Source organism: Mesoplodon mirus, assembly GCF_964341445.2.
Source record: "Mesoplodon mirus genome assembly, chromosome: 4".
NCBI lineage: Eukaryota > Metazoa > Chordata > Mammalia > Artiodactyla > Ziphiidae > Mesoplodon > Mesoplodon mirus.
In genome coordinates, this window is record NC_138979.1 from 65,281,263 (window position 1) to 65,306,975 (window position 25,713).

Sequence of the window (25,713 nt, forward strand, 5' to 3'; positions counted from 1 at the left end):
ACCACTGCGCCACCAGGGAAGCCCCTGACCTTTGTAACTCTTGATCCTCATCTTTTTTGTGAGTTGGTGTATGAGCTAGTGTTTATTTCTATAGATATTATAAAACATATTTCTGAGCACAGGCTATGTATCAAAAGGCAAATAAATAAAACAAAGAAAAGGCCCTTGGAACCCTCAGTTGCAAGGCAGGAAATTTAGAGGGCAGGAAGTAGCTATGAGCTTTTCCGCCAAGCAATACTTCAATTTCCCCACCCTCAGGGAAAGATTATCCTGTTGTTGTTTTAATCCAGCAGATGCTGAGCAGTTAGAGAAAGGGAACAAACAACTGGGGGAGATATTGCCACCTGTTTATGTTGACTTTTACCAAACAAGACTGGTCACCGGTGTTGAGGGTAAGGGAGGAGCTAAGGTGGGAACAGGAAATGCTAACTCAAGTTGTCAGCTTTCTGTTTAAGGGGGAAAAACGTGCCAAGGAAGTACGTGGTCATTCTCGATGGCCAAGAGGCAAAGGCAGGATGATGCATCTTGTTTACTAATATAGCAGGGCTGGCCTTAGTGTATGCATGGAGTCACACGTGAGTCATGAAATTAACTTAGCTGCCTACTCTATTTATTTTCTCCTTCCTTCCTAAAACCTGTAAATTATTGGGGGCAGTAATGTCCAAGGAAATATGAGATTCCTCTGCCTTCCATATAGCTAGCTATTGTCATGTGATTGCGTTCTGGAAGCTGAGTGTGGCTTCCAGGAAGGCTCTTTAAAGGGTGCTGACTCAGCTGAGTTTGCCCATTTTGTCCTTGCCCGTTTTTTCTTTTCTTTATGCTGCCAGGAATTTCAAATGACGGCTGACGGTCAAGTGGCTATTTTGGACCTTGAGGTGACCTTGAGAAAGGAACCATATTGTGGTGCAGACAGGAGCCTCTATATTGGTCTTGGACTGCCTACCTTTGGAATACTTTTCAGTGAGAGAGATAAGTTTCTTATTCAAGCTTTTGCTGATTTGAGTTTCTGTTAAATGTAGTCAAGCCTGATCCTAACTGAGTTACCTCAACAATTCTTCGCATTCATGTAACAGAGTCTTCATATCCTCCAAAGCATGGTCGATTCTGTTACCTGATTCTGTCTTTCTAACAAGTGTAAGAGAGCTGAGGCATGTCAGATGAGAAAACTGAAGCTAGAACAAAGCAAGTCTCACCCAATGCCACACAACTAGCTACTTGGAGAGCTGCAGGGTTTGGAAGCCAGGTGAGCTCACCCCTAGGATTTTAAAAGCATGGTGGAAGTAGGTGACAAATTTCCTTTAAAAATGATTCTGATTGGTGAAGTAGTGGTTATTTTTAAAAGCAAGCATTTAAGGACAATTTATCTCTTCAGTCAAAAGGAAGTCAAAAGTCTCCTATCAAGGGGACTGAAGTCACTGACTTGAAGAACATCAGACTTCTTTCAAGTTGCCTCCAGAATACTACCGCTACATTAAAATGAATTATAACTCATTGTATTCTTATAACATACATTAAGAGAGCTGAATTCTCAAACAGGCTAAGACACATTTTGAATAAGCAATTAGTAAAATCAATGTGTTACTGCTTTAAAAGCATAACAGACTTGATGATTAACGTAGAGTTGACAAAGTCTTTAAGATGAAAAGGCAATGCAGGTAAAATTGAATCGGGTGGATTCAACACAGAAAAGTTTTAATGAGGCAAATGTCAAGCAAGCATATCGACTTCTTAAAAAAACAAAGAAAATCTAAAAGTTTAATTACAAAAACACTTGTACAGAAAACTTGGCATTTCAACAGTTTCAAACACATGTACACAAATTTTTTTCTAAAATTTTATTTTGTCAGAAATAAAACACTTTGTCTCATTTTCCTCAGCTGCTCCTTGTGTTTCAATAAAAAGAAAGAAATCTGTAACACTGAATAGGCAACAACTTATTTCTTGAGAAGAACATGTAAGTGCAATAACATCTACAAGTTTACTGGGAAATGTGAATTAGGTATCACGTTAGCCTGTGACCTCATTTACTACCTCCTGGCTGGGCACAGAGGAGAGAGGAGGTGACGCAGACCTGCTTCACAGAACCTGCTTGTTTTGTGGCAGCTGAATCCCAGCCACCAGTGAGTCAGGTGTGTCACTGCTAGGAGGGCCAGCCAGCGTGTCAAAAGCAGGCTGTTATTTTGTGAAAATGATTTCAGACTGTAGGCTTTCTCGAGATCTCGTGCTTTCCTGAATATGCAGATGTCTCAAGTCAATGTCAGGTATACTAGCTAGACTCAGGAGAATGACGGTCTTTGGACCAGCTTACAGCCTTTTCTGGTCTACTTGAGACAGCCAGATGTCTCAAGTCAATGTCAGGTATCCTAGCTAGACTCAGGAGAATGACGATCTTTGGACCAGCTTACAGCCTTTTCTGGTCTACTTGAGACAGCCAGATGTCTCAAGTCAATGTCAGGTATCCTAGCTAGACTCAGGAGAATGACGATCTTTGGACCAGCTTACAGCCTTTGCTGGTCTACGGCACTGCTAAGAACGCTGTGCAAAACTGACACAAAGGAGAAACAGAGAGTAGGAGGAAGAAAGGAGGAAAGTATTTGGCAGAAGGCAGACACAAAGTTCCAGAACCGGCTTGGATGTCCTGCTACAGACAGTGCATTCCAGCTTGGACTTAGCAGGCAGGCAGTCTGAAAGAAGTCACAGGAATGTCAGGTGAGAGCAGAGAAACCGGAAAATAGAGAAGAGCAGGTGAGTTGGCTAGGTTTACAGCGATAGATAATGATGGGCTCTTATTCTAAAAGCCTGCCAAGTGGTGATACATGGGCTTCGGTACATGGAGATTTGATGTGTGTTGTGTCAGAATTTTCAAAAAGGTTTTTTGTTGTTTTATTTCCTTTGGGTTAAGAAAGAAGTCAGGGGAGGAGATGCTGAGAAGACAGGATGAGGCAGCAACGTGACGGGGGTTTCTGGCTTGCACCCTGGCCTGTGAGCATACTGTGAGGGGGCCACACTTCCACCCGCCTTCGGTGGCGTGGTGCCTAGACAATGGGCTCAGCATGCCCTGCTTTGGCTCCAAAGATCTCAGCTGCAACCATCAGCGTTGTGCTCCAGAGAATCCAAACACAACACAACAAAACCAAACCCTGAGGTGAGAAACAGAAACTCTTCTTCCCTTTTGGTGTTTTTTTAAAAAAAAAAATCATTTACTAATTAAGCAGGGAGAAGGAAGGGAAGCCTGTCCTTTTGACATAGACTCTGCAGTTATGATTAGAGAAGGAAGACAAAGGACATGAGAATTCCCCCGTGTCCTTCTCCATCAGCTGGAGGCTATTCTGAATGGCATTTCCACCCATCCATATCCATGAATTGGTACACCTCAGGCAGACAGGGATTCCCTCTGTTTTCACTTATGATAAACTTTAGGATTTTTTTCAATACCAAATGAGAACTACTTTTCTCGTTCTGTCCTGTTTACCAATGACCTTTTCCTCAGCAAAAATATTCCACAAGTCACTGCCAACAGATGGGAACAGAAGAGCCTTGCTGGGGCTGGGACGCAGGGTATGTGCAGGAGCAATGCTCAGAAAACAGAAGGCGGTACCAAGGAGGAAGGAAAGAGCATTCTCCTTCAGGGCAGCAACCACAAAGCCTCCACGAGGGCTGGCACCCACTGAGCGCTGTGTGGGGCACGAAACACAGCCTCACTCCACAGGACACTGTCAACAAGAAGCTCCTTTCTTTGGAGTCACAGCAGGACAATGATGGGAGAAGACTGGGCCTGTCCAATGAGAGAAACTCTCCTTCAGAACCCTGCTGAGCAACAAAGCCAAGAGGTCAGAAAATGGAGATGTCTAGCTTGGTGGAGTGAAGGAAATAAAAAAATAACCCCCAAAAGCATTAAAAAAAAGTGACAGCTAGGTAGGAAAACCACTGATAAAACCACAGAGCCACTGATAAAAGAGTCCAATCTGAATGAAGCAGAACAATAAGAAAGCTTCCTTTCTGCTGCAGAAGATGCCAGTCTCAGGGGCGCCTGGTCAGCAGAATATATGCAGACCCACTTTAACAGAAATAGAAATGATAGGAAACTGAAGACTTAGGAGAGTGGCTGTACATGGTCAAAGCTTCACGAGGACGATTCCATAGGAAGTTCACATACATGTTCCTTTTGTTGCTCCCTCATATGGCTTCCTGGGGTGAAGGCATTTAACTCAACTGACAGTTCCTTCACAAGCAGAGTAATCTGTACCTCCCTCTCTGCCTCCACTCAATTCAAAATTCCATGGATGGCTTCTCATTCCAAACAAGTAAAACCACTTACAGAACATCTTGGAGCTCTAAGACCTGTAGAATTGGGAGAAAAAAAAAAAAAAAAAAAAGGATACCAAAACGTAAGCACAGATCAGAAGGGGTTAGGGCAATGGGTTAAAATAATGCTTTGCTCTATTTTCAAAAGGGTTAAGGTACGTGGAACCTAGAAAAATGGTATAGATGTCTTATTTACAAAGCAGAAATAGAGACACAGACGTAGAGAACAAACATATGGATACCAAGGGGGAGGGAGGTGTGGGAGGAACTGGGAGATTGGGATCGACGTATATACACTCTTGATACTATGTATAAAATAGATGACTAATGAGAACCGACTGTAGAGCACAGGGAGCTCTACTCAGTGCCCTGTGGTGATCTAAATGGGAAGGAAATCCAAAAAAGAGGGGACATTCACTTTGCTGTACAGCAGAAACTAACACAACATTGTAAAGCAACTGTACTCCAGTAAAAATTAATAAAAAAAATTAAATTAAATTAAATGGAAAAAAGAAAAACTTCATGGAGCTGTGGCAAGGAGTCAATGAGCCAGCACACGTAAAGTACTTAGGATGTGCTGGCATGTGTAAATGCTCACAGTGTCATTTATTATTATTATTATGCAGAATAAACACCCAGTGTTACGTGGCCAAAAAAAAAGGGTTACGGTGAGTAGCAGGGTGTGTGTAAACTAAAGAGCTCATAAAGCTGCAAGCAACCAACCTCACTGAGGCATTTTAGACAACATTTCAATGAAAAATGTGGCCCTGCTCCAGCTCAGCCACAATGAGGAGGCTGGAAAATTGCCAGCCGAACACAGAAAAGCAGGTATCAGGGACAAATCTGATGATGAAAAATTAGTACTTTACTTTAGTCCTGGTCAATCAAAACCAATTTTCTTCAAGTATAAATCTAAGGCCCTCTGCATGGATAGGGATGTACTGTGTGCATAAGATGAATACATTTTTACATTGATAAAAATGCAATCACATATATATATATTTTTTCTAATCCTCAAACAGGCAAATATTTATCACTTGGTTCAACTGAAATCAAGCAACATATGGCTTTTGATAGTTTATATACAGTAGTCTTCTGTCAATATGAAATCACCCCCATGACTTCCTCCCAGCTCCACTTTTTCTAAGTACAAGTTAGCCACAAAGAAAGATGACAGCTGGGGTAATTCTTCCATTGTATAACTATAAAAATAATTATAAAATGGCTGACCAAAATTTTATAACATTATAATTGCTGGATTGTAATTTTTTCCTAATTATGTCCCATTTATCTTAATGCTCTCATTCTAAGATTTTTTTTTAGTGCTTTCCCCTTACACCCATCCCTACCTCCTTGTATCAATGTTTTAGAAACCCCACTGAGTTTAGATACATGTGTTCTAGTTCTGGATTCTGCACCCATGTACTCAGGTATTTTCAGGCAAGAGATTCTGCCTCTTTGGGACTCAGTTTCTTCATAGGTAAAATGATGGGATTTCTAAACACCCCTTCCAGCTCTAATATGCTCCTCTAAAGCTGTAGACCATTAGCTTCCTTTCACTCACTGGGTCCTGACAATGGAAGAAACCTTTGCCAAGCTCATGTCAGAGTAATTAATTGCACCATGAATGCTGGGGACATCAGGCCTAGATGTCTGTACATATTTGTATAATGAGGGCAAGCTAGTGTTATCACAGACTTTATAATTGTTTCATTTGACAGTTTCAGAGGGTGTGGAGAACTATCCATTCTTAGTTATGTTTACATGGCTAGATGGTAAGAATCTGCGGTAATAAAACGGTTCACATTTTCAGGTACTGTTTCTTTCAAGGGCAAAATATTTGTAGGTTAAAATCAATAATAATCATCACATTCTAGGTTTTCAAAGACACCTCGGAAAGCAGACACTACAGTTTATATCCTTAAGATAGATAAAGCTTTAGGAGAGTCTTACTGGCCAAATGCTCAAAATGGAAAACCATTTTTGGCTCAGAACTTGCAATAACTGCCTTATACCTATGTGAGGAGACACCACGTTATCAATTACTGTGTTCTTTCACAATCCTCCACACTGTTTCTCCCAGCTCTCTCTTTTCAAGCCTAAAAGACTGCTAATTGAAAACACTGTGTGAAAATGAGAAGGATGATGAGCTCCTAAAAATCCCAAGCCTAGATTTACAAGCTGTTCCCTTCACAAACAGCAGCAGTAATGCCATTTCTTTATTCTGCAGGGAGTCCAGCCATCTCTTAGAAGTATGGTCCGTTCCATCTGGCTACTCACTAGAAGGACAGTAATCCTTTCCCCACCAGAGCACGGCTGAGGCTAAAGTATAATAAATTGCCTTGTACAGTTACTATTCAAGGGCTTGGACAAGAAGGATAAAGACTACTGCTTTTGTCTATGCTGGCAGATGTGGCCTCATTAGATAAAGAATCATGGGTTTTATTTATTCTTGCACATGTTGCTCAAGGTCCAGACCATGTTAGAATATGAGTATGTACATGAGTGTGCTCATGTACCTTCAAGACAAATAAATAAGGATCCAAGCCCATGACCAGCCATTCTAAGGAGCATATCCTGCTATCCACTCTTGTTTTAGTATTCATATATGGCCACTCATTGTATGGTCCAACCCCAAGATTTCCACACAGTTTATATGTCTGCAGGAATGGAACAATTTAACTGACAGACCAAAGGGCTGTCAACTTTGTGGAATGACATACTAAAGGGTACCCTATCGCTATAGGAATTTGAGTGATGATACCTGATGACTGACCATTAGTACCAAAAAGTTCATATAAGCAGATCCCTTTGGGAAATGTATTTTTTTCTCTTCTAAAAGGATGCAACACATACTACTAGTCATTTGTTGAATATGTTTTTAAAAAGCTCATTTTCTCTTTCCTCTCTACTTATTGAGAGTTTATTTTTTAATATATTTAATCAAGGCATTAACTGTTTTACTGTAAGTTTAGTCCACATTAACGTTTAACATACTACAGTTACTCTGATATTGAGTGATAAATGAAAAGCTTCTTACTTGTAGAGTCTTGTACACGTACAGTGTCTCACTGACTATTGTAAATTATCATTAACTTTACAGGGGAAAGGAAGCTTAACAATTAAGTGATATTTATTTTGTTCTATGTGTTGTTTGGGGGGTTATTTTCTCTAAATTTCTCCCTCACCCTTCAAAGCTCTTTGGGAAACTAATACCTGAGAATACAGCTCACAAGTGACTAAGCTAGAACTGAGGTCCAACCACAAAAATCACGATCTTTCCATTAAGCCATGTGGAGGCATGCATGAGAAAAAACTATCTTGATTCAGTTTTCCAACACTATATACTACATTTAGCAACCATGCAACAGGAATCTTAATCAAGTCTCCAACTCACTTATTCAGTGTAATTCCAGGGTTTTGGTAGTATTGATAAAGTCTAATGCCATCTTATTTTTGATGACACGCTGGCACGTACGAATCATGTCAGTGAGCACTCACCATTCCCTAACGATCAAGCCTGTTCACAACTTCTCGAACTGTAGCTATGAAGTTTTCATTGTCTTGGGGATTAGCTAAAATAATACTGTGCAGTCTGTTCATATAGGAGTCGATAGTATCCACTGTAGGTGTCTCTCCACTTCCTGAAGTGAGATAAGAAGAGAAAGTAAGAAAATCCTCCCATTCAGTTCAACCATAACACAGATCAGTGATTCCACAGCAAAAGAAACTTGACTCTAATGTGGTCTGCTCCATAGAGAAGATTTACTTTCAGAGGAGAGACTTTTAGACCTCAAAGAAATGAAATTAATCCACATACTCTAAATAAACAGATGGGCTATATAATTGCTGTGCAGTATATAGGAGTAGTTGCATAGCACAAAAGGTTAAAGACTCTCCCTGCTCTGCTATAACTATTTTCAAAATGAAAGAGTATATAAGAAGTACTATGGGCGCAGTGTGGTGCTTGGTGGCGCAGTGGTTGAGAGTCCGCCTGCCGATGTGGGGGACACGGGTTCGTGCCCCGGTCTGGGAGGATCCCACGTGCCACGGAGCCGCTGGGCCCGTGGGCCATGGCCGCTGGGCCTGCGCGGCCGGAGCCTGTGCTCCGCGGCGGGAGAGGCCGCAGCAGTGAGAGGCCTGCGTTCCGCAACAAAACAAAACAAACAAACAACAAAAAAAACGAAAAAAAGAAATACTAGTATTTATTTTCCTTTTCCTTTTCCTTCCCATTAAGACAATATTACAAAGCAAGCAAATATACATCAGAAAAATGCTCTGGGGGATGAGTGAGTTGGGGGAGGGGATCAAGAAATAAAAACTTCTAGTTATAAAATAAATTAAGTCATGGGGATGTAATATACAACATGGTGACTGTAGTCAAAAATATTGTGCTACATGTTTGACAGTTGCCAAGAAAGTATATCTTAAAGGTTCTCATCACAGAAAAAATTTTTTTGGTAACTCTGTATGATGATGCATGGTACTAGACTTGGGGTGATCATTTCACAGTGTATACAGATAGCGAATCATTACGTTGTACACCTGAAACTAACACAATGTTATATGTCAATTACACCACAATTTAAAAAAAAAAGAAAAGTGCTCCACTCAGGACTTTAATATTACTCAGTTGCCAATGTTCAGAATATCAAATTAAGCTTAACAGAAAGTAGACTGTATGAAAATATAACTGAAGAAAAATTTAATTGAGCAGAGAGCCTGAAATTCTGGATGATTTTAACCAATACTGAGATTCTATTACATGGCCCACAAAAACCTGAGGAAAAGACCCCTGAGTTTACTGATTTTCCTCTGGAGGTGAGACTTCAGCCTCACCACACCAGTACCAACATGAACAGCACCTCCCCCCACCCCTGCCACTTCACAGGGCTCAGCTATAGGGATGACATTACCAGGCAAGGGCATGCTGGCGAAGCTGCTTGTCAACACCTGCCGCAGGGTCTCCAGGTGCTGCTGTAAGACGGTGTTGCGGCTCCGCTCCTGGATCACGTCCACCTCCAGCTTCTCCACAGCTGTGCGCATGCTCTCCACGTGCTTTTGCAGCGCTGCGTTCCTCTCCTCAAACTCCATGTTGGATTTTCGAAGCTGACGGAGCTCTGCCTCCCGAGCTGAGGACAAAACCCCCACAAAACACAGGTAATACCAGCCTCTCTGAGGAGTCCTGATGACTCTTACAGGAAGTCCTGCATAGCTGTCTCTAATTAGCTACCCCTCCTCATATCCCTATTCTCATTATGGCCTTCCAGATAGCAATTTCAGCAATAAAACGCCTGGCTCCCCAGAGTTATTTTAATTCTTAAAGCTGGTCATATTCTATACTTAAGATTGTAAGGAACAGCTGTAATTCCCAGTATTTGTTTGTTTGTTTGATTTTTTTTTAAAACCTATGAAGTATTATTTATTTATTTATTTATTTATTTATTTATTTTTGCTGTGTTGGGTCTTCGTTTCTGTGCGAGGGCTTTCTCTAGTTGCGGCGAGCGGGGGCCACTCTTCATCGCGGTGCACGGGCCTCTCACTGTCGCGGCCTCTCTTGTTGCGGAGCACAAGCTCCAGACGCGCAGGCTCAGTAGTTGTGGCTCACGGGCCTAGTTGCTCCGCGGCATGTGGGATCCTCCCAGACCAGGGCCTGAACCCGTGTCCCCTGCATTGGCAGGCAGACTCTCAACCACTGCGCCACCAGGGAAGCCCTGTTTGTTTGATTTTTTAAAGCTGTGCAATGAGAAGCCTGAGGGGTTCCACAGGGGGATCCTGGGAGACTGGGCAAGCACAGCTGTGGGTCCACATCTTTACTGCAGTGGGGTCAGCTTTGCTCACATTTATTTTATATTTTGGACATCCATGTAAGCTTTCATTTGTACAAAGGGTTCTAGGCTAAGAGCCTGAAAGCAATTGAATTAGTGATGTATATTTATTTCCTCTGATCCAGAGACTAAAGCAGCTTTGACAACACTGGCTCAGCTGTCCTCCACGGGTCTCTGAGTAGCTGCTTTTAATACAGAGTGAAATGGAAGCAGTTTTCTTCTTCCAGACCAGTCCCAGGGTCTGGAATACCAATATGGTTGCTTTTCAGCAATGAATTCCTCCCGACAACTAAATCCCCTGTCATAGACCTGAGTAACACAAAACGATCCTTTGGTAATCACCTTTGCTGTGGTTCAGGAATTCCTCTGTAAATATAGGGATGTCAAAAACAGACCGTTCCTTTACCTCTGCTTCTTTCTGTGAATCAAGAGTAACAAAATAGTTAATTCTTAAACAGACGCTAAATTAAACAGTAGTGCCTAAAGGCACAATGGTCATGTTTTCCTTAAAGAAATAGTAGGATGAGCAGGAATCAGTCTAGGTGAGGCTGTGAGGAAAATGTATTCACTTTTCTTTGGAACCAAACTTTCATAGAGCTCAAGCAGGTCAAATATTCAGATCTCTCAGGTGACAACTGCTGTGCAAGAGAAACCTTAAAACAAACCTACATAAACTTCCCTAATGGAGATTTTGGAAACCATTTCTTAGCTCTGTGCTTTGAATAGTCAACAGTATACAGTGGAGAAAGTGGTTGAGGTCGGAATATAGAAAGAGAATTTCTAGGTGTTTTTTCTGTTGCTTCTGTTGGTTATATACATAAAGTGCTTTTTATACATAAAGTGCTTTATATACATAAAGCACTTTATATACGTGTATATACATTTATATACATTTATGTATATACACTTTACATACATAAAGTGCTCTCTGAGATAGGATTATGCAATCTAAATTTGCAGAGTGGACAATAAGAATTTTAAGCAGAGATCTGTCAGCCATGAGCAATAATAATGGTATTCCATTGGGATTTCTATTTTTACTTCTACTTATTTACAAGAGCAGCCTATAGTTGGGGATCTTTTAGACTTTCTTCAGACACAGGAAAAACAAACAAACAAAACCAAAAATCCAGAAATAACTGGGCTCTAAGTATGAAAATGCCAAGGATTATGTGAGATAGAAAAGAATAATAAACCTAAAATTAATTCACCAATAAGCCATTAAAAATAAAAGTCTCATAAAACCACTGCAAAATATATTCCACAATGATCCGTGTGAATAAAGTCAATATTTCAAAATGCTTTGGCTGCAGTTTCTACAATGAATTTGAAGTTGAAAGCATTAAGAACATAAATTATAAGTGTCTTGGCAGTATTTAAAATCTTGCATAATATAAGATGGTAAAGAGAACAGTGGGAAATGAGTACTGAAGAAATTGCTAGTGAAATCTGAAGATTCCAAAACCTTTATAACATAAAGAACAGTTTAAAAAATCTAGAAATCATTCCTATAGAAACACATTTAATGCCAGAGATAGAATGTATCTTTCCTACTTTTGCCACCACTAGTCTTTTATCTTTGAACACAAATATGATTTGGGGCCCAGTAGAAAGGTTAAACACTTAACAGCCTATGAGGGAATTCTGACAGCCAAGATCCTGTTTTCATACTGGTGTCTGCCTCCTTAGGGGTCGGGGCTGTGCTGTGTGAGCTGCCTGCCAATGGCAGCTGATCAAGAGAGACTTCTAAGATGGAAGTCTGAAAAACAATGTATTTACCTAAAGACACTTTCACAGCACTTAATTTTTACCCTATCTTTTACCTCTTAAAGAAAGAAAGTGAAGTTTTCCAGAACAATTTAAAAACAAACAACAAAATTACCATTGAAAGCCCCAGTTTCAACATGCAAAGCTCTACCTCTAGCCAGCTCTTGGTGGATTTCAAAGAGAACTAATGTATGGACAAGAAAGGCTGGTTCTAGAAGGTATCTTAGGCATATTTCTCAGTGACTTTCTCTTGACTCTGCTGGCTTACCATATTCTTTAACTCTGTTACTATACAAGACATAACAGATATAAGCATAGGTCCATAAATGACTTAGGATAAGGCCTTATGATTTTATCATCCCATCTTGTTCAGTCTCTTAGTAACTGCACAGGCTTATATGAGATCAGTTTACCTAGCCATAGGTCTGAATATCTGCCAGTCAGATGGGTAGGTGGGGATGCTTGGCTCCCATTACCATGGTACCAAGAGCCCTCTCCAAGGCCTAGATTCTGCTCAGATGGGTAATTCTGCTCTCTTCCCTGCCAAAGCAGTCCAAACCAAACCAGGCTAACTACACAAGGGCAGAGGACAGCACCACATAGGTGCATTAACACACTGCCTTTTGGTATAGATTCTTAGAGTGCAAAAAAAGAAACACCAAAGCAATTAAATGAAACTGTTCAGTCTCTGAGAAGCAACAGAGAATTCTACTTAACTGAAGAGTGGTCATAAAAACCATCAGCACTCTTCCATTACTGAGTACATTACTTGGCATTGGAGAGGATCCTCTTGGGGGCTCAGATATACTTAAGCTGCTCCAAAGGTCACTCAAGGGATTAAAATCATAAGGATTTCATTACCTCTTCATTGAAAGGGTCTAATTTGTTCAGGCTGAGTGTCATTTTGTCATTTCCCATAAATTAAAGGAGAAACAAAATTATTGTTTCTATCTTAGTCCTCACATGAGATTTAGACACTTTCTTGAGAGTAACACTAGCTGACTCCTGGGTCTAGCAGGCTGGCTTTTGATTTGAGAGGAGCAAGAATACTCTTCACTTTGGTTTTCATTCTATATATTGAGTGGAGGGTAAGAGAACAGAGGCCTTTTGAACTGAAACTATTTTGCTGTGATCTAGGCTCAGGGCCAGAATTTCATAGAGAGTGATATGCTTCTCTCAAGTGCCCTTTACCTTAAGGAATGCTCTTAATATTGTGTACCAGGCTTAAGTGCCCCACTGCTATGCAGAATGGCTTGAATGGCTTTCAGGTCAGCATTTCTTTGGCTCTAATATGCTCTCCAGTAACTGCCTTGGCAACAATGTCTTAGGAATCTAAGTTCCATTAGGGAATACAATAGGTTTCTTTACTACATACACACAAATCAAATCGTTTCTGTCTCAAGTGGCAACAAATTTTGCTGACATCACAGGCAACCTGGCCCATTTTAACTTGCAACACTGTTTATTCCATATAACATGGCAGGTGCTGCCAGGACTGCTAAATAAGACGGGGCTACAGAGGCCTGGCTTTCAGTCACAATTCTGCCTCTAACTAATTCAATAAGTGACTCTGGGAAGTTCTTTCCTGTCTCAGGCAAGTCATTTTCCTCACTGGCAAAATGAGGGGGTCAGTTGAGAGGATTTCTGAGGTCTTAGTAGTTTTGAAGTGAGCTCGAAGACTATTTTATGGCATTTGCCATTTTATTCCTAATAGGGTAAGTAAAGGGAAATAAGCATGTTTTTAGAAACTGTGATGTTTTAGGCACTTTGCAAGGTACTTGCTCTTTTATTAACTTCCTCATAACTCTGTTCAAGCCATTTTACATATATATATATATATATATATATATATATATATATATATATGAATATAAATATATCTGAAGTGCCCCACAAAACCTGGGTCATCTTTAAGGTCTGATTTAGTTCCTCCTTTCCATGGGGGCTTCTGTGGCTCCTTTTGTTTTCCACTTGTAGTGCTTTCTTATTTTTCTTAACTCTTATTATACTCTAAGAGGTTATGTGTAACTACGTTTAACAATTGTCAAAGAGGTTTTTTTTTTATTGCAACTCTTTTGAAATTATCTAGTTTAGTAAGATATTATTCAATAAAAACGGATAAAGTGGGGGACATTAATTGGGTCAACAACCTTACTAAGAGAGCTTTATCCTGATGTGGGCATACAACCGATTTATAGACCCTGCTGTATACACATTCGAGAAATTACTGCTGGCTCTCCACCTACTCCCTCCTTTTCTGTGGTTCACATGAGTCTAATCCTGAAACAGGGAAATCGCACAGAGACTTATTCCTTTTCACATATCATAGAAATTCATATCATACTAAATAATGTATTTAAAAAAACCTTCATTTCTCAAATCAGTAGCAGCAGCTTCTATGACTAAGTCTACTAATTCTTTTCTGATGGCAACTATTAACTTTATGAGAGGCAAAAATGCCACATATGGTTTGGGCAGTAAAATCCATAGTGATGAAAGGAGTCAGTCACTGACTAGAAAATGTGAGCTCTAATATTTTAGATTACTGTTCATACTCTCTTTTGTAACCATTAAGGATAGAGAAGCTATAAAGGATGCTTAATAGGGAAAAAAGGAAGTTTGGTAATTTCATGATATTGGTGGGTTGGGCACACAAAGGAAGGAGAAATAAGTAATTATATAAGTATTTGGCAATATGGAAAGCTTGCAACACTATTCAATTATGATTTAAAAATATATAGTGTACATACAGTTTCTCAAGCAAAAAAAAATAAGATTTCATCCTAACTGAAACGCAGAGATGTCATATATAACTACATTTATATAGGATTTATATGAACAATAAAATGCTAATATTTACTATGCTTCTCACTTTATAATTCATGGATGGTAATAAATCTATTTGACTTGTGAATCTAAAAGTCTTCGCTATGTTTTGAAGGTCACCAATACCAAATTAGGTATGAGAGCTACAACTCCAAGATAAAATACATTATTATTTTGAAGATATGATTTCCTTGATTTAGTAAAAAACCCAATACATGCAAAAGATATATCAGAAAATTCTTTTTGTGAAAATATCCATTGTTATTTCAACAAATGGGTTTTGTATAGAAACAAATAAGTATTTATGGAAGAACTCTTCCATGCAAGGGCATCATGCTAGATGGGATGGGTATAAGATGGAACTAGACCATGCCTGCCTTCAAAGAGATTATAATCCAAGTGTGTTAATAACAGAAGCACTTGAGTAACTTTGGCACCTTAGCCATATCAGCTAAGTGTGTAAGAGTAATATAGAGAGCTGTGAGGTTTAAAAGAAGTTGGAGGAAACAGAAAAAGCTTGAAGGAGGAAATGGAACTTGAAATAGGGTTTGATGGATGACTAGAATTTAGAGGCAAAATTAGATGATGGGAGAGGGTAATAGAAAAAATGAGTGAGGGAAAGAAAGTATTCTCGTGAAAGGAAGAATATGAGCACAGGCATGAGGCAGAAAAGGATGGGGCACCTGGAGGACAGTGAGTATTAAAGGTTTTTAAGTACATAAGATATAAATGGGAAATATGGGAGTTAAGGTATTTGGAAAGGGAAATTGGGGCTTAATTACAGAAAACCCTGATTGCTGAGTTTGAATGTGATTTGGTAAGCAATGAGGAGTCATTGAGCATTTTCATGCATGAAATTACCACAAATTTTATTTTCTTAGAACCATGTATTAATCATAGGCTACATATATATTTAAAGCTCTCTATGCAGCAGAGCCAACACACACAGGCCTCAGTCCTATACAGGAACACAGGTCTAAATCCTATTGCTGAGACTGAACCAATGGAGGGGAAAAGGCCAGTAAACAAATATGCACCAGTGAGGAAAGTAGGCATAGTAAACAAGATAATGTCACTTGTGGTCTGTAGATGCTGTAAGTTGAATAGTTCATTTTAACTAAATGCTGGATTCCCTAAATAACAATTTTTTGAAGAGTCAGAATATAGTATCTGATGATGATAAACTATGGTCAAGTTATAGCTTTTAGTTGGTCCTCATTTCTATACCTCACTCCAAATTCCAGCCATCTTCAGCATTTAAAGCCAATAAAACTCTTGGACCATAAGAAAGGACAAGAGTTAGGGGCTTTAGTTCAAGGACAGACTCATGACATAAGTGTCTGCCATATGCTAAGAATCCTTGAGCTAAAGGCAACTAACCCAATCCTAATTACAGGATAGGAAATACTCTGCCATTCGTTAAAAAACAGTCCAATAGCATTTCAAACAGCATCATTATCATATACATATATCATACACACACACACAACACACACACACACACTATGTAGACAGAAAGTTAATTACCTCATGATCATGAGTGGCCTGTCGGGCTGCATCTAAAAATATGATAGAATAAGAACATTAAGCTGAAAAACAAAACAAAATAACAAAACCTAAGGAAATGACTGTGCTAAGCTACAAAAGCTGCTGGTATATGTGGGCTCTCAAAACATATCATATTTTCTCTGATAGCTTTATTAATCAGTCAACAAAAGTTAAAGGGAATCCCATCTTACAGGTTACGCAGTTAGACACAAGAGAAACAGCATACACAGTTCTTACCTTTGAGGAGAACAGGGTGGGAGAGTGGACAGGAAATACATGCCAAAGGATGTTTGCACAACATTACAGTTTAGCAGGCAAGATGCCCAAATGTGGAGAAGACGCAATAGCTCAGGAATGACAGGCTATTATGAGTGGGGCTTCTTTCTTTGGCAGTGTTTCCTGAAGAAGGGGAACTTTTAGCAATATTTTAAGAGTGTGATGAACAATTTTAACGGAAAACAAAAGATCCATGAAGACCGGGATCTTCTGTATCTTGTTTACCTTTGCATCCTTAATGCCTAGGTGAGATCCTGATATGTAATAGGAGGTGTTCAATACATTTTTTGAATACACGCATACATGAATGAGTGAATTAAAAGGATGATTGATCATTGGAAGCTGGGAGAAATGATCACATGAAAGGCTTAGAGGTGTTACAGCAAGGTGGTTATGTAGTGTAGCAGACAGATTTGTTTAGAGGTAGAGAAATGACTAAATTGGAAATAGAAGAAAAAGCACAGACAACTAAAAGGGGTCTTGGAGCACAAGCCAATTTGTTGATAATGGATATGGAAACCAAATTGAATTTTCTAAATGAGAGCAATGTAATTTTAATAAAATTCCAAGATGATGCTTGTAAGTGAATGTAGTATAATAGAGAAATGATAGAAACATATCTTTAATATTATCACTCTAATACTTGGCTTTGTGACACTCCATCATGCAAAACAAACTACAAATACATTTGGTTCTGGTTCTGATACCTTGCCTATGAGATTTGCCTTTCTGACGGTCCTGGGTTTTCCTACTGAAAACCTTGTAGGCCTCAGTCTTCTGATACTGCTCCAGTTCCTTCATGTAACGCTCCTTATCTCTGTCTGCTTCATCAAGGTAGCGCTGGGAAAGAAATATGGAATTATTTTCAAGAAATAGGTCTTACTGAGGTAAAATACCAATGAACCTTTGAAGAAAGCAAATGATAATTAGCACATGGAAAGAAAAGTACAAGTGGGATAAGCACTGAGAATTAAAAAAAAAAAGTCATGTGAATAGAATAAAATATAATCTCTCAGTTACAATAGAAATAGGTGATTCTAACTTTTTAGATTACTGCCTTTCTTAACTTATTGAAGACAACTTCTATTGAGGTCATTCTCATAAAAAATTCACAAGAAGATTATAGTTCTTCTACTAATCCTATAGATAGAACTACACATGGCCCTAGAGTCCTCAAGAAGACTGAACAACACATAGGCACACTTAATCTTCCCAGGGGAAAGGATGGAATATTACTTTGTTTCTTTATCCCCAACCCACTCTGAGGAGATGATCTCATACATCAATTGGCCTTTAAGAGCCAGAAGAGTGGAGATACAAGGAACATAAAAAAGAATGACCTCACCCTATGGACCTAAAATGGACTACTATGAGACAGCCTGTATCTACATGCTTTGTGCTATTAATTATTTAAACAAAGTTCATTGATCTACTAGGATAATTTTGTTTAATGCCTTGTACTTTTCATTCATCATTAGGTTTAAGAAATAAAGTATAAAAATACTCTTCTAAATGAACACAAACAAGAGTTAGAAATTATGTTAAAAGCTTTGTCCTACACAAGAGCCAGATGTAGGGGTCAAATGTCCAAATCTGGGACAATTTAAGTATCAAAATACTCAAGTATAGTAATAATTTATAAACCATTGGGAAAAAAAGAAATTCATATGCCTATGCCAACTGTAAATAAATAACAAACAGATACATAAATGGAGGGAGGAAGAGGGCTCTTGCTTAGATTAGAATGCCGAAGGGCAACTGGCAAATGTGGAGGGAGTGCTAGAGTTGGAAAATCATCATTTTGCAACCATCATGGTAAATATTAGATCAGGCATAAGTTATTGATGAATGCTAAATCTAGGGGGAAATTTTGATATGGAACAGACTATTTCAATGTTCTTAAAATGTCTCTGCACAGACTACTTATTAATTATAAGGGAGAGTAAAAAACTTCAGTGAGTGAGCAAAATTAACATTATGAATAAAAAGAATGAGGAATGAGGAATAAAAGACATTGTGTGCTTGCATATGCGATACCCTGAGAAGGACCAACGTCCACCTATGCGGTATTCTGACCAAGAATGCATAACCTCAATCTAATCATGAGGAAACATCAGACAAATATAAAATGAGGAATGTTCTGTTCAAAGTAAACAAAAAGGAGGGGGAGGAAGAGGGAGAGATGGTATTCCTAAAAAAATATCAATGTCATAAAAGACAAAGAAAGGCTGTGGAAATATCCCAGATTAAAGGAATTTAGAGATTTGACTACTAAACTCAGAGCCTGACCCCTGGACTGGAATCTGAACTGGAGGGGAAAAATGTTCCAGAGGAATGATGTTAGGTCAACTGACAAAACTGGAATATAGATGGTAAGTTAGATAAAAGTATTGTGTTAATACAAAATTATGAGGTTGTTAACTAAACTGTGGTTAAGTGAGAGAACATGTCTATTCTTAGGAAATTCACACTGAAATATTTAAGTGTAAAGGGCTATGATGTATGTAACTTATATCAAATAATTCAGAAAAAAATTGTGTGTGTGTGTGTGTGTGTGTGTGAGAGAGAGAGAGAGAAAAGAGAGACCACATGCCCAGTCTTGCCCAGGAGAGTATGAGCGCATGTGCAAAAAGAGAAAATGTGTTAATAATAGGTCAATCTGGGTAAGGGTATTTGGGTGTTCTTTGTATTATTCTATGTTTGTAACTTTTTGTACACTTGAAAAATTATTTTCAAATAAAAATTTAAGAACAAAAACAAACACGAAAACCCTTGCCCTGCCTAATCACTGTTGGTTATCCCTGGAGATGACTTTTGCTTTTTTCCTTATATACTTCTGTATTGTCTGAAAAAATTTTAAACAATGAGCGTGTATTAATTTTGAAGTTAAAAAATTAAAGAGAAAAGAGTAACTACTATGTACAGCTCATAATCCATTTATACATTAGAGCTAAAACAATGGATGATATACTCTGTTTTCTATTAGCTTGCTACCACAAACACAGAGCTTCAAGCTGCAACTCAATCTGATCTCTTTGAAATTTTTTGAATTCAGTTAATTCCCAAGAGTATTTTTCAATTTGGTTTTAGTTTGTTTGGAATCCTTTTTAAAGAGTGTAAGACATAAGAGAAATATAGACATATATCAGATACTGAAAATGCTGGGAACTTTTAACCCCTCCGACAATCCCTACCATCACACTACTTTTGTGGCATTTCAACCAGTTCGTGGCTAACTTGTCTTTAATTCCTCTCAAATCTAACAAATGGATTTGTTTCAGTTTGGCAATAGGGTTAGTTTCTGTCTTGGAGGAAAGACAATTCAAACAGTTCTTGCTTTATTTTTCATAGTAGGTTAAATTTGCCACAACTCCAGTTTAAAACGTTTATTAAAGCAGTAAAATCTTTTTCTTAAACAAAATTCTTATGTGAACATCAGAATTTTATCAAAAGACCTTTTCTCATTTAACTCATGACTTTTCATTTAACTCGGCAGAATAAACCATGCTGATAGATTTCTTAATATTGAACTACTTTTTACAAAAATCTTATATGAACTCTCAGCATATAAAGCAAATAAAAGTGGAGCTGCTTTGGTTTGGGGGGGATCCTAGAGTCCCTCCTGCTCACGTCCCTGCAGCAGACCCTGAAAGAGTATAAAAACCACTGTGGAGAAAAGAGCTATGAAGGACCCTGCTATTCTGGTCTCTAGACCCATGACAAACTTGAAGAATCAACAGTCCATTCTCTTTGCTTTTCTGACAAAAGTTATTTTTGAGATATAATCAAAACCAAGCAAAAGATCAGGAATAGGAACAATTACCTGTTTTTCCTCCGGAGGAAGTTTACTCCATTCATTGCCTAACATCCTTGTAATTTCTGGAAATGGGACTTCTGGTCTTTTTGCTCGAAGCTGTTCTCGACGCTCGTTCATGAACCGAACATATCCTGTAAGGGGGGATTTGGGTGCATTGCTGTCTCGAAGAGGTTTCTTCCTTTTTCTTCCTTTGGACCAACCTCCTCGTTTACTTCTTTGCTACAAAACAAGAAAAAATAAAAAAACCCAAACCAAATTACAACAACAAAAATTTCCCCAAATAACACAATAATCAACATCAACAAACAAAACAGGATTAATAATTGCATTTTGCTACCATTAAGGCCCTGGATATTCAAAGCTCTCCAAACCTGTTATAGGTGCAAATGGCTGCAGTGCAGTTTTCAAGAAGGGACTCCAGATGGTTCACCTGCAGACCTTTTTATGTACCATGCTACACAATGTTACACTAAGGGGCTATTTTAGTGCTAATCCCAACAGATAAGAATATGGGGTACTGTGATCACATAAGCTCTGGCCTTCATATGCACTTAACAAATCCTGACTCCTGACAGGGGAATATTCTAAATGAGAAATGCAGCACATATACAGCACTGTGCCAGGGAAGCAGACATTGTTACAGTAGATCAGAACAAGATGCTGTCCCATGCACTGGGCAAAAGAAGAGACAAGTTGTAGTACTAGGATTAAAATCATTCATGAAGGGTGTTTCTCATTGATATCATTCAAAGACCAGTTTATTTCCCACAGCAGATAGCACTATAGATTTTAAAATTAGTATCTATGACTTAGAAAAATTTCAGCAACTATAATATATCCAAAATGAATACTAGTTCTTTGGCTTGCTGGTTTATTTCTTAAGATGTTTATTTTATAAAGGCAGAGGTCTTTATATGTTATTAGTTAAATCAAAAGACAAAATCGCCCCCCAAAAAGTTTAAAGGACTGAAGTACCACTATTGTTTTACCACAGCCTTTTTCTTTGTCCTTTTAAACAGGATGCAAGGTACTTTTACTTCCTAATTTTACAAATACACATAGCCTATCAGTTAATAAAGTTTTATGGATACAAGCATTTTTATTTCAGAGAAGAGAAAGATAAGCCAAATGGGGCAAAAATATCTAAATATTAATTACCATACTGCACTCCTCCAATTATATATAAAATGGTACAATAATTCAGCATTGGGCAAATGGTGTATTTGGTATCAGTTTTTTTGTTTTTCTTTTGTAAACCTAGTAACATTTAACATTAAAGCTACTAAGGATTTAAGATGTTTAAGAAGCTTTAAGCATTTGTCAAAATCTTTAAGAATGCCAACATAAAAAGAATAAGCTCTTTCAAATTAAGAACAAAGACAACAGTCAATGGTGGTACTCTTTTATAGCTAAAAAAAAAAAGAGTACCTTGAAACATAGACAATGTAATCAGTCATTTGTGAGGAACACTGAAAGTCCAACAAGGGAATGATGGCCCAGGTCCATACAGAACCTCTGTGTGAATTAGAAAAAGATGCCCCCTATGGGACAATGAATGACTTGGTAAGTCGTGTGAACCCTTTGGGCACATATGACTCCACGCTGCAGGGTTTGGTGAGCAGAGTGTGGTCTTGAGTAAGGGCATGCGGGCTCCTCATTAATTACTTAAAAAAAAAATAAATTTATTTATTGTATTTATTTATTTTTGGCTGTGTTGGGTCTTCACTGCTGCATGTGGGCTTTCTCTAGTTGCGGCAAGCAGGGGCTACTCTTTGTTGCGGTGCGCAGGCTTCTCATCGTGGTTGGCTTCTCTTGTTGCAGAGCACGGGCTCTAGGTGCGCGGGCTCAGTAGTTGTGGCTCGCAGGCTCTAGAGCACAGACTCAGTAGTTAGATAGCCCGTGGCTCACGGGCTTAGTTGCAGCATGTGGGATCTTCTCAGAGCAGGGCTCGAACCCATGTACCCTGCACTGGCAGGTGGATTCTTAACCACTGCACCACCAGGGAAGCCCTAATTCCTTATTTAATTAAATCATGCAACTCATTCAGTAAGCATTTGTTGAGCATCTAATCTGATGCAGGTATAAATTTTCTAGGTAGGGGAAAAAGAAGAGTCTACTTGTCTCTGTATCATTAAAACCATTAATATGGTTCTCTGTGAAACAAGAAATATAAAACAGAATATTCTGCAGAATGTAAGGAGGCCAGAGGATGAACACCTCGATCAACTCCCTTGCTGACTGCTTCTTCAGAAGCCTCAGAGACCAGTGACAGGAGGAGATGCTTCAGCTTACCTCATCTTCGTGCCTTTGTTCATTGCCATCTGCTGTATTTGAAGACTCATTCTGAAGCAACTGACCTTGGGAGAGATCCTCAACAAATTCTGGATTATTTGTGGATGATGAGGCTCCACTACTATATGGAACCTCTGGGTGGGTTATCCTGAAGAATGATAGGCAGAGTGGAAAAAGTTCAGTATCAACAGCATCAAAAACTCCTACTTACCAAGGTTCAAGACAAATTTCACTGCCAGCAAAATCACATGCCAGCCCTTGAATTAATTCCCCCACCTCATTCTGTATAAATGTAAACAATGTCTCCATAGCAATTATAGAGCATTTTAAAAAAGGTTTCAGTGCTTGATTGGATCAGGTCAGTTCCATGAAGAAATCTCCTACTAAAAACAACTATAATTTTTCCCCCACAAATTACCTCTCTCCTCAACGTAGACTTTACATTTTAGTTCTGAGCATGCAACCTTTATATGCTAGTTTCATGTATCTCCTTTTCATGTAATAAAAGGAAAATACTATTAATGGAAAAGAACAGGAATGGGAGTTGAAGAAGCAGTTTGCCCCCCTATTACAAAAGAGAGCGTTCTTTAAGGGCATAAGAAATATCTCTTCCATAGGCTACTCCTTGGATTATAGTGTTTATTGACAATGAGATCATCTAAGAACAATATTATCAAGTTCAGTAAGTTCAGGTATAAATGTTAATAAATCAGAGATATACATTTTCTGTTCCTATCATTCTGTTCCAGATGAGTCAGCAAACCAGATCTCATCCTTCCAAAAAGTGGACATGAGAAGATACAGATGACGGTTGGATCTTAGACTGAGTTATATCCTATCGCATTTAGATAAAGGAATGGAAATAAAAGTAACACCATGCGCTAGGGAGTTTGGGGTTTGGGGCAGGTAGTGGGGAAGGTGGAGGAAGATGTACAAGAGAGTAATATTCAGTCATTATTCTGGAAGAATGTATACTCCATAGGGTTACAGAAAATACTTACAATGCAATATAAGTACTGAAACAGAGGTCTGTAAAATGTGCCATAAAGGTACAGTAGAGGGCATGATGAATTTTATACGTATGGAGAGAATGTTAAGAAAGATTTTACAGAGGAGGTCTTAAAAGATGAAGAGGCATTCAACAGGTAAACAACATTATTACAGGTAGAAAGAACAGGCTATAATAGGAGAAAGGGAAAGTTTTCAGGAGGCTACTGCAATAGACTAAGTGAGAGACAAGGGCAAGCAGGAGAATAGGGGAGAGAAAGCTAAGAGATAATTAAGAGGTAGAATGACAGATTGAATATAAATAGTGAGGGAAAAAGAAGAGTCAAAGGTAATTCTGAGGTTTCTAGATTGGGTGATAAAGTACTATTAATCAATGTAACAACTGGAATGTGTGTGTGTGTGTGTGTGTGTGTGTGTGTGTGTGTGTAAGAAAGACAGATGAGAAAATGCTAAGTTTGAAACACTCATGGCATAATTAGGTGGAGCTGTCCCACCGACAACTGGAAACATGCCCTGAGAGAACAGAAGTGAAGAAAAGGCAGGAGATATTTTGGGAGGCATCAGCTCATGGAAATAATGGGAAGTGCTAGATACTCTCCAGAAAGATAGTGAGAAGAAAAGTCAGGATAGAACTCTGTTGGAACAATATTTTAGGAGCAAGTGTTAGACAAGCTGGGAAAGACTAAGGAGGGCATTAAGAAATCTAGGAGAGAATACTGTTACAGAGGCCAAGGCAGGAAGACTTTTGAGAAGGGGTTATTACACAAGCAAAAAGTTGCACATGTCACATAAGATAGGCTAAAAAGTATCTGCTAAATCTGAAGATCTGAAGGACTTCAGCTGTACTCCCTGTACTTCAAGGGAGTATAGTTTTAGTGGAGTTATGGGAATAAAAACCAGATTACAGTGGACTGAGAAAAGAATGAAAGCAGATTCAGACTGTCCTTGAAAGGACAGAAATTTTATTTTTCTGAACACTTCTATAAAAAATAGAGTATTATAACTAGGAGGTTCCTACATTTTTGAGGTCCTGTGAAAAAGGGTAGATAGGAGAAGTTATTAACTCAATGCTAATTATGTTCTCTGAAGAGTTGCCATTAGGGATCCAGTTTGATCTTGGCAGTTTTGTTTTTCAAATACTTCAATCATTTTGGATGTCTTACAATGTCTTTTCTTTCACTGTCATTCTTCATTTCAACTGTGCCATCAATTTTTAAGTTACTAACTCTTGCACATTCTTATTTCAGTAAAATATGAAAACTAGGTTTAGAAAAGAGTACCAATCCTGTGAATCCCTTGACTGAAATGGATAGGAATCAGAGGGAGTGGTCAAAAGCAGCAAATGCCTTAGAGATGACAACTTGAATAAAGACTGAAAAAAAAAAAAAAAGGCTCCTTTGTTCCAATGAATGAATTGTCCATGCTCTTAGCTAAAGCCAACAACCCTTCCATTTGTGCCCTGGATCCCACACCCTCTAGCCTACTCAAAAACAAGTTTCAGCAATTCTGCCCTCTCTGGCATCACCAATTCTTTCCTCTCTACTAGATTAGCCTAATCAGCAAACAAATGTGGCATTATTACTCTTATCTGGAAACAAAACAAAAAACACACTTTCTTGATTCCACTTCATTTTTCTCCATTCCTTTATGGACCTGACCTGAGGGTGGTATGTTCCAAGATCCCCAGTATACTGAACCCTGTTTTCTGTTCTGTCTTCCACCCACAAATTTAATGCCTTTTCTATCTTAACTAAGCACTTATCATGCACTGTGTCCATAACTCTTGCAGTTTGAGATGTGATAGCAAAACTCGCACGAATTTCTTTTTCCTTCTTCACGATTTCACAGATAGAAGATTCATTCTCACCGTAGATCTCAGCAGCCTCAGCATATAACTATTTTTTTTTTCTTTCCTTATTAAGTCAAGAACTTTCACCTTTTCACTTAAAGGAAGCACGTTAGGGCTTCTCTTTGGTGCATCTGAATTGCCAGCATCACTACTCTTGCGCTTTGGGGCCATTATTAAGTAAAATAAGAGTTACCTGA

At 38.7% G+C, this 25,713-nt stretch overlaps 1 protein-coding gene across 1 annotated transcript in view; it reads right to left on the reverse strand.

Annotated features, from left to right (window-relative positions):
• Positions 1–1,741: 1,741 nt before the first annotated feature.
• Positions 1,742–25,713, reverse strand: part of HMG20A (high mobility group 20A) — a 66,721-nt gene continuing 42,749 nt past the window's right edge. Inside the window, exons 3-10 of the mRNA XM_082619380.1 lie at positions 22,660–22,807; positions 20,374–20,586; positions 17,258–17,390; positions 16,254–16,285; positions 10,476–10,551; positions 9,222–9,437; positions 7,807–7,949; positions 1,742–4,341 (exon numbers count right to left, since the gene is read on the reverse strand). Coding sequence (XP_082475506.1) covers positions 7,813–7,949; positions 9,222–9,437; positions 10,476–10,551; positions 16,254–16,285; positions 17,258–17,390; positions 20,374–20,586; positions 22,660–22,807 — 955 coding nt within the window. The 3' untranslated portion in view covers positions 1,742–4,341; positions 7,807–7,812. The remainder of the gene's footprint in view (positions 4,342–7,806; positions 7,950–9,221; positions 9,438–10,475; positions 10,552–16,253; positions 16,286–17,257; positions 17,391–20,373; positions 20,587–22,659; positions 22,808–25,713) is intronic.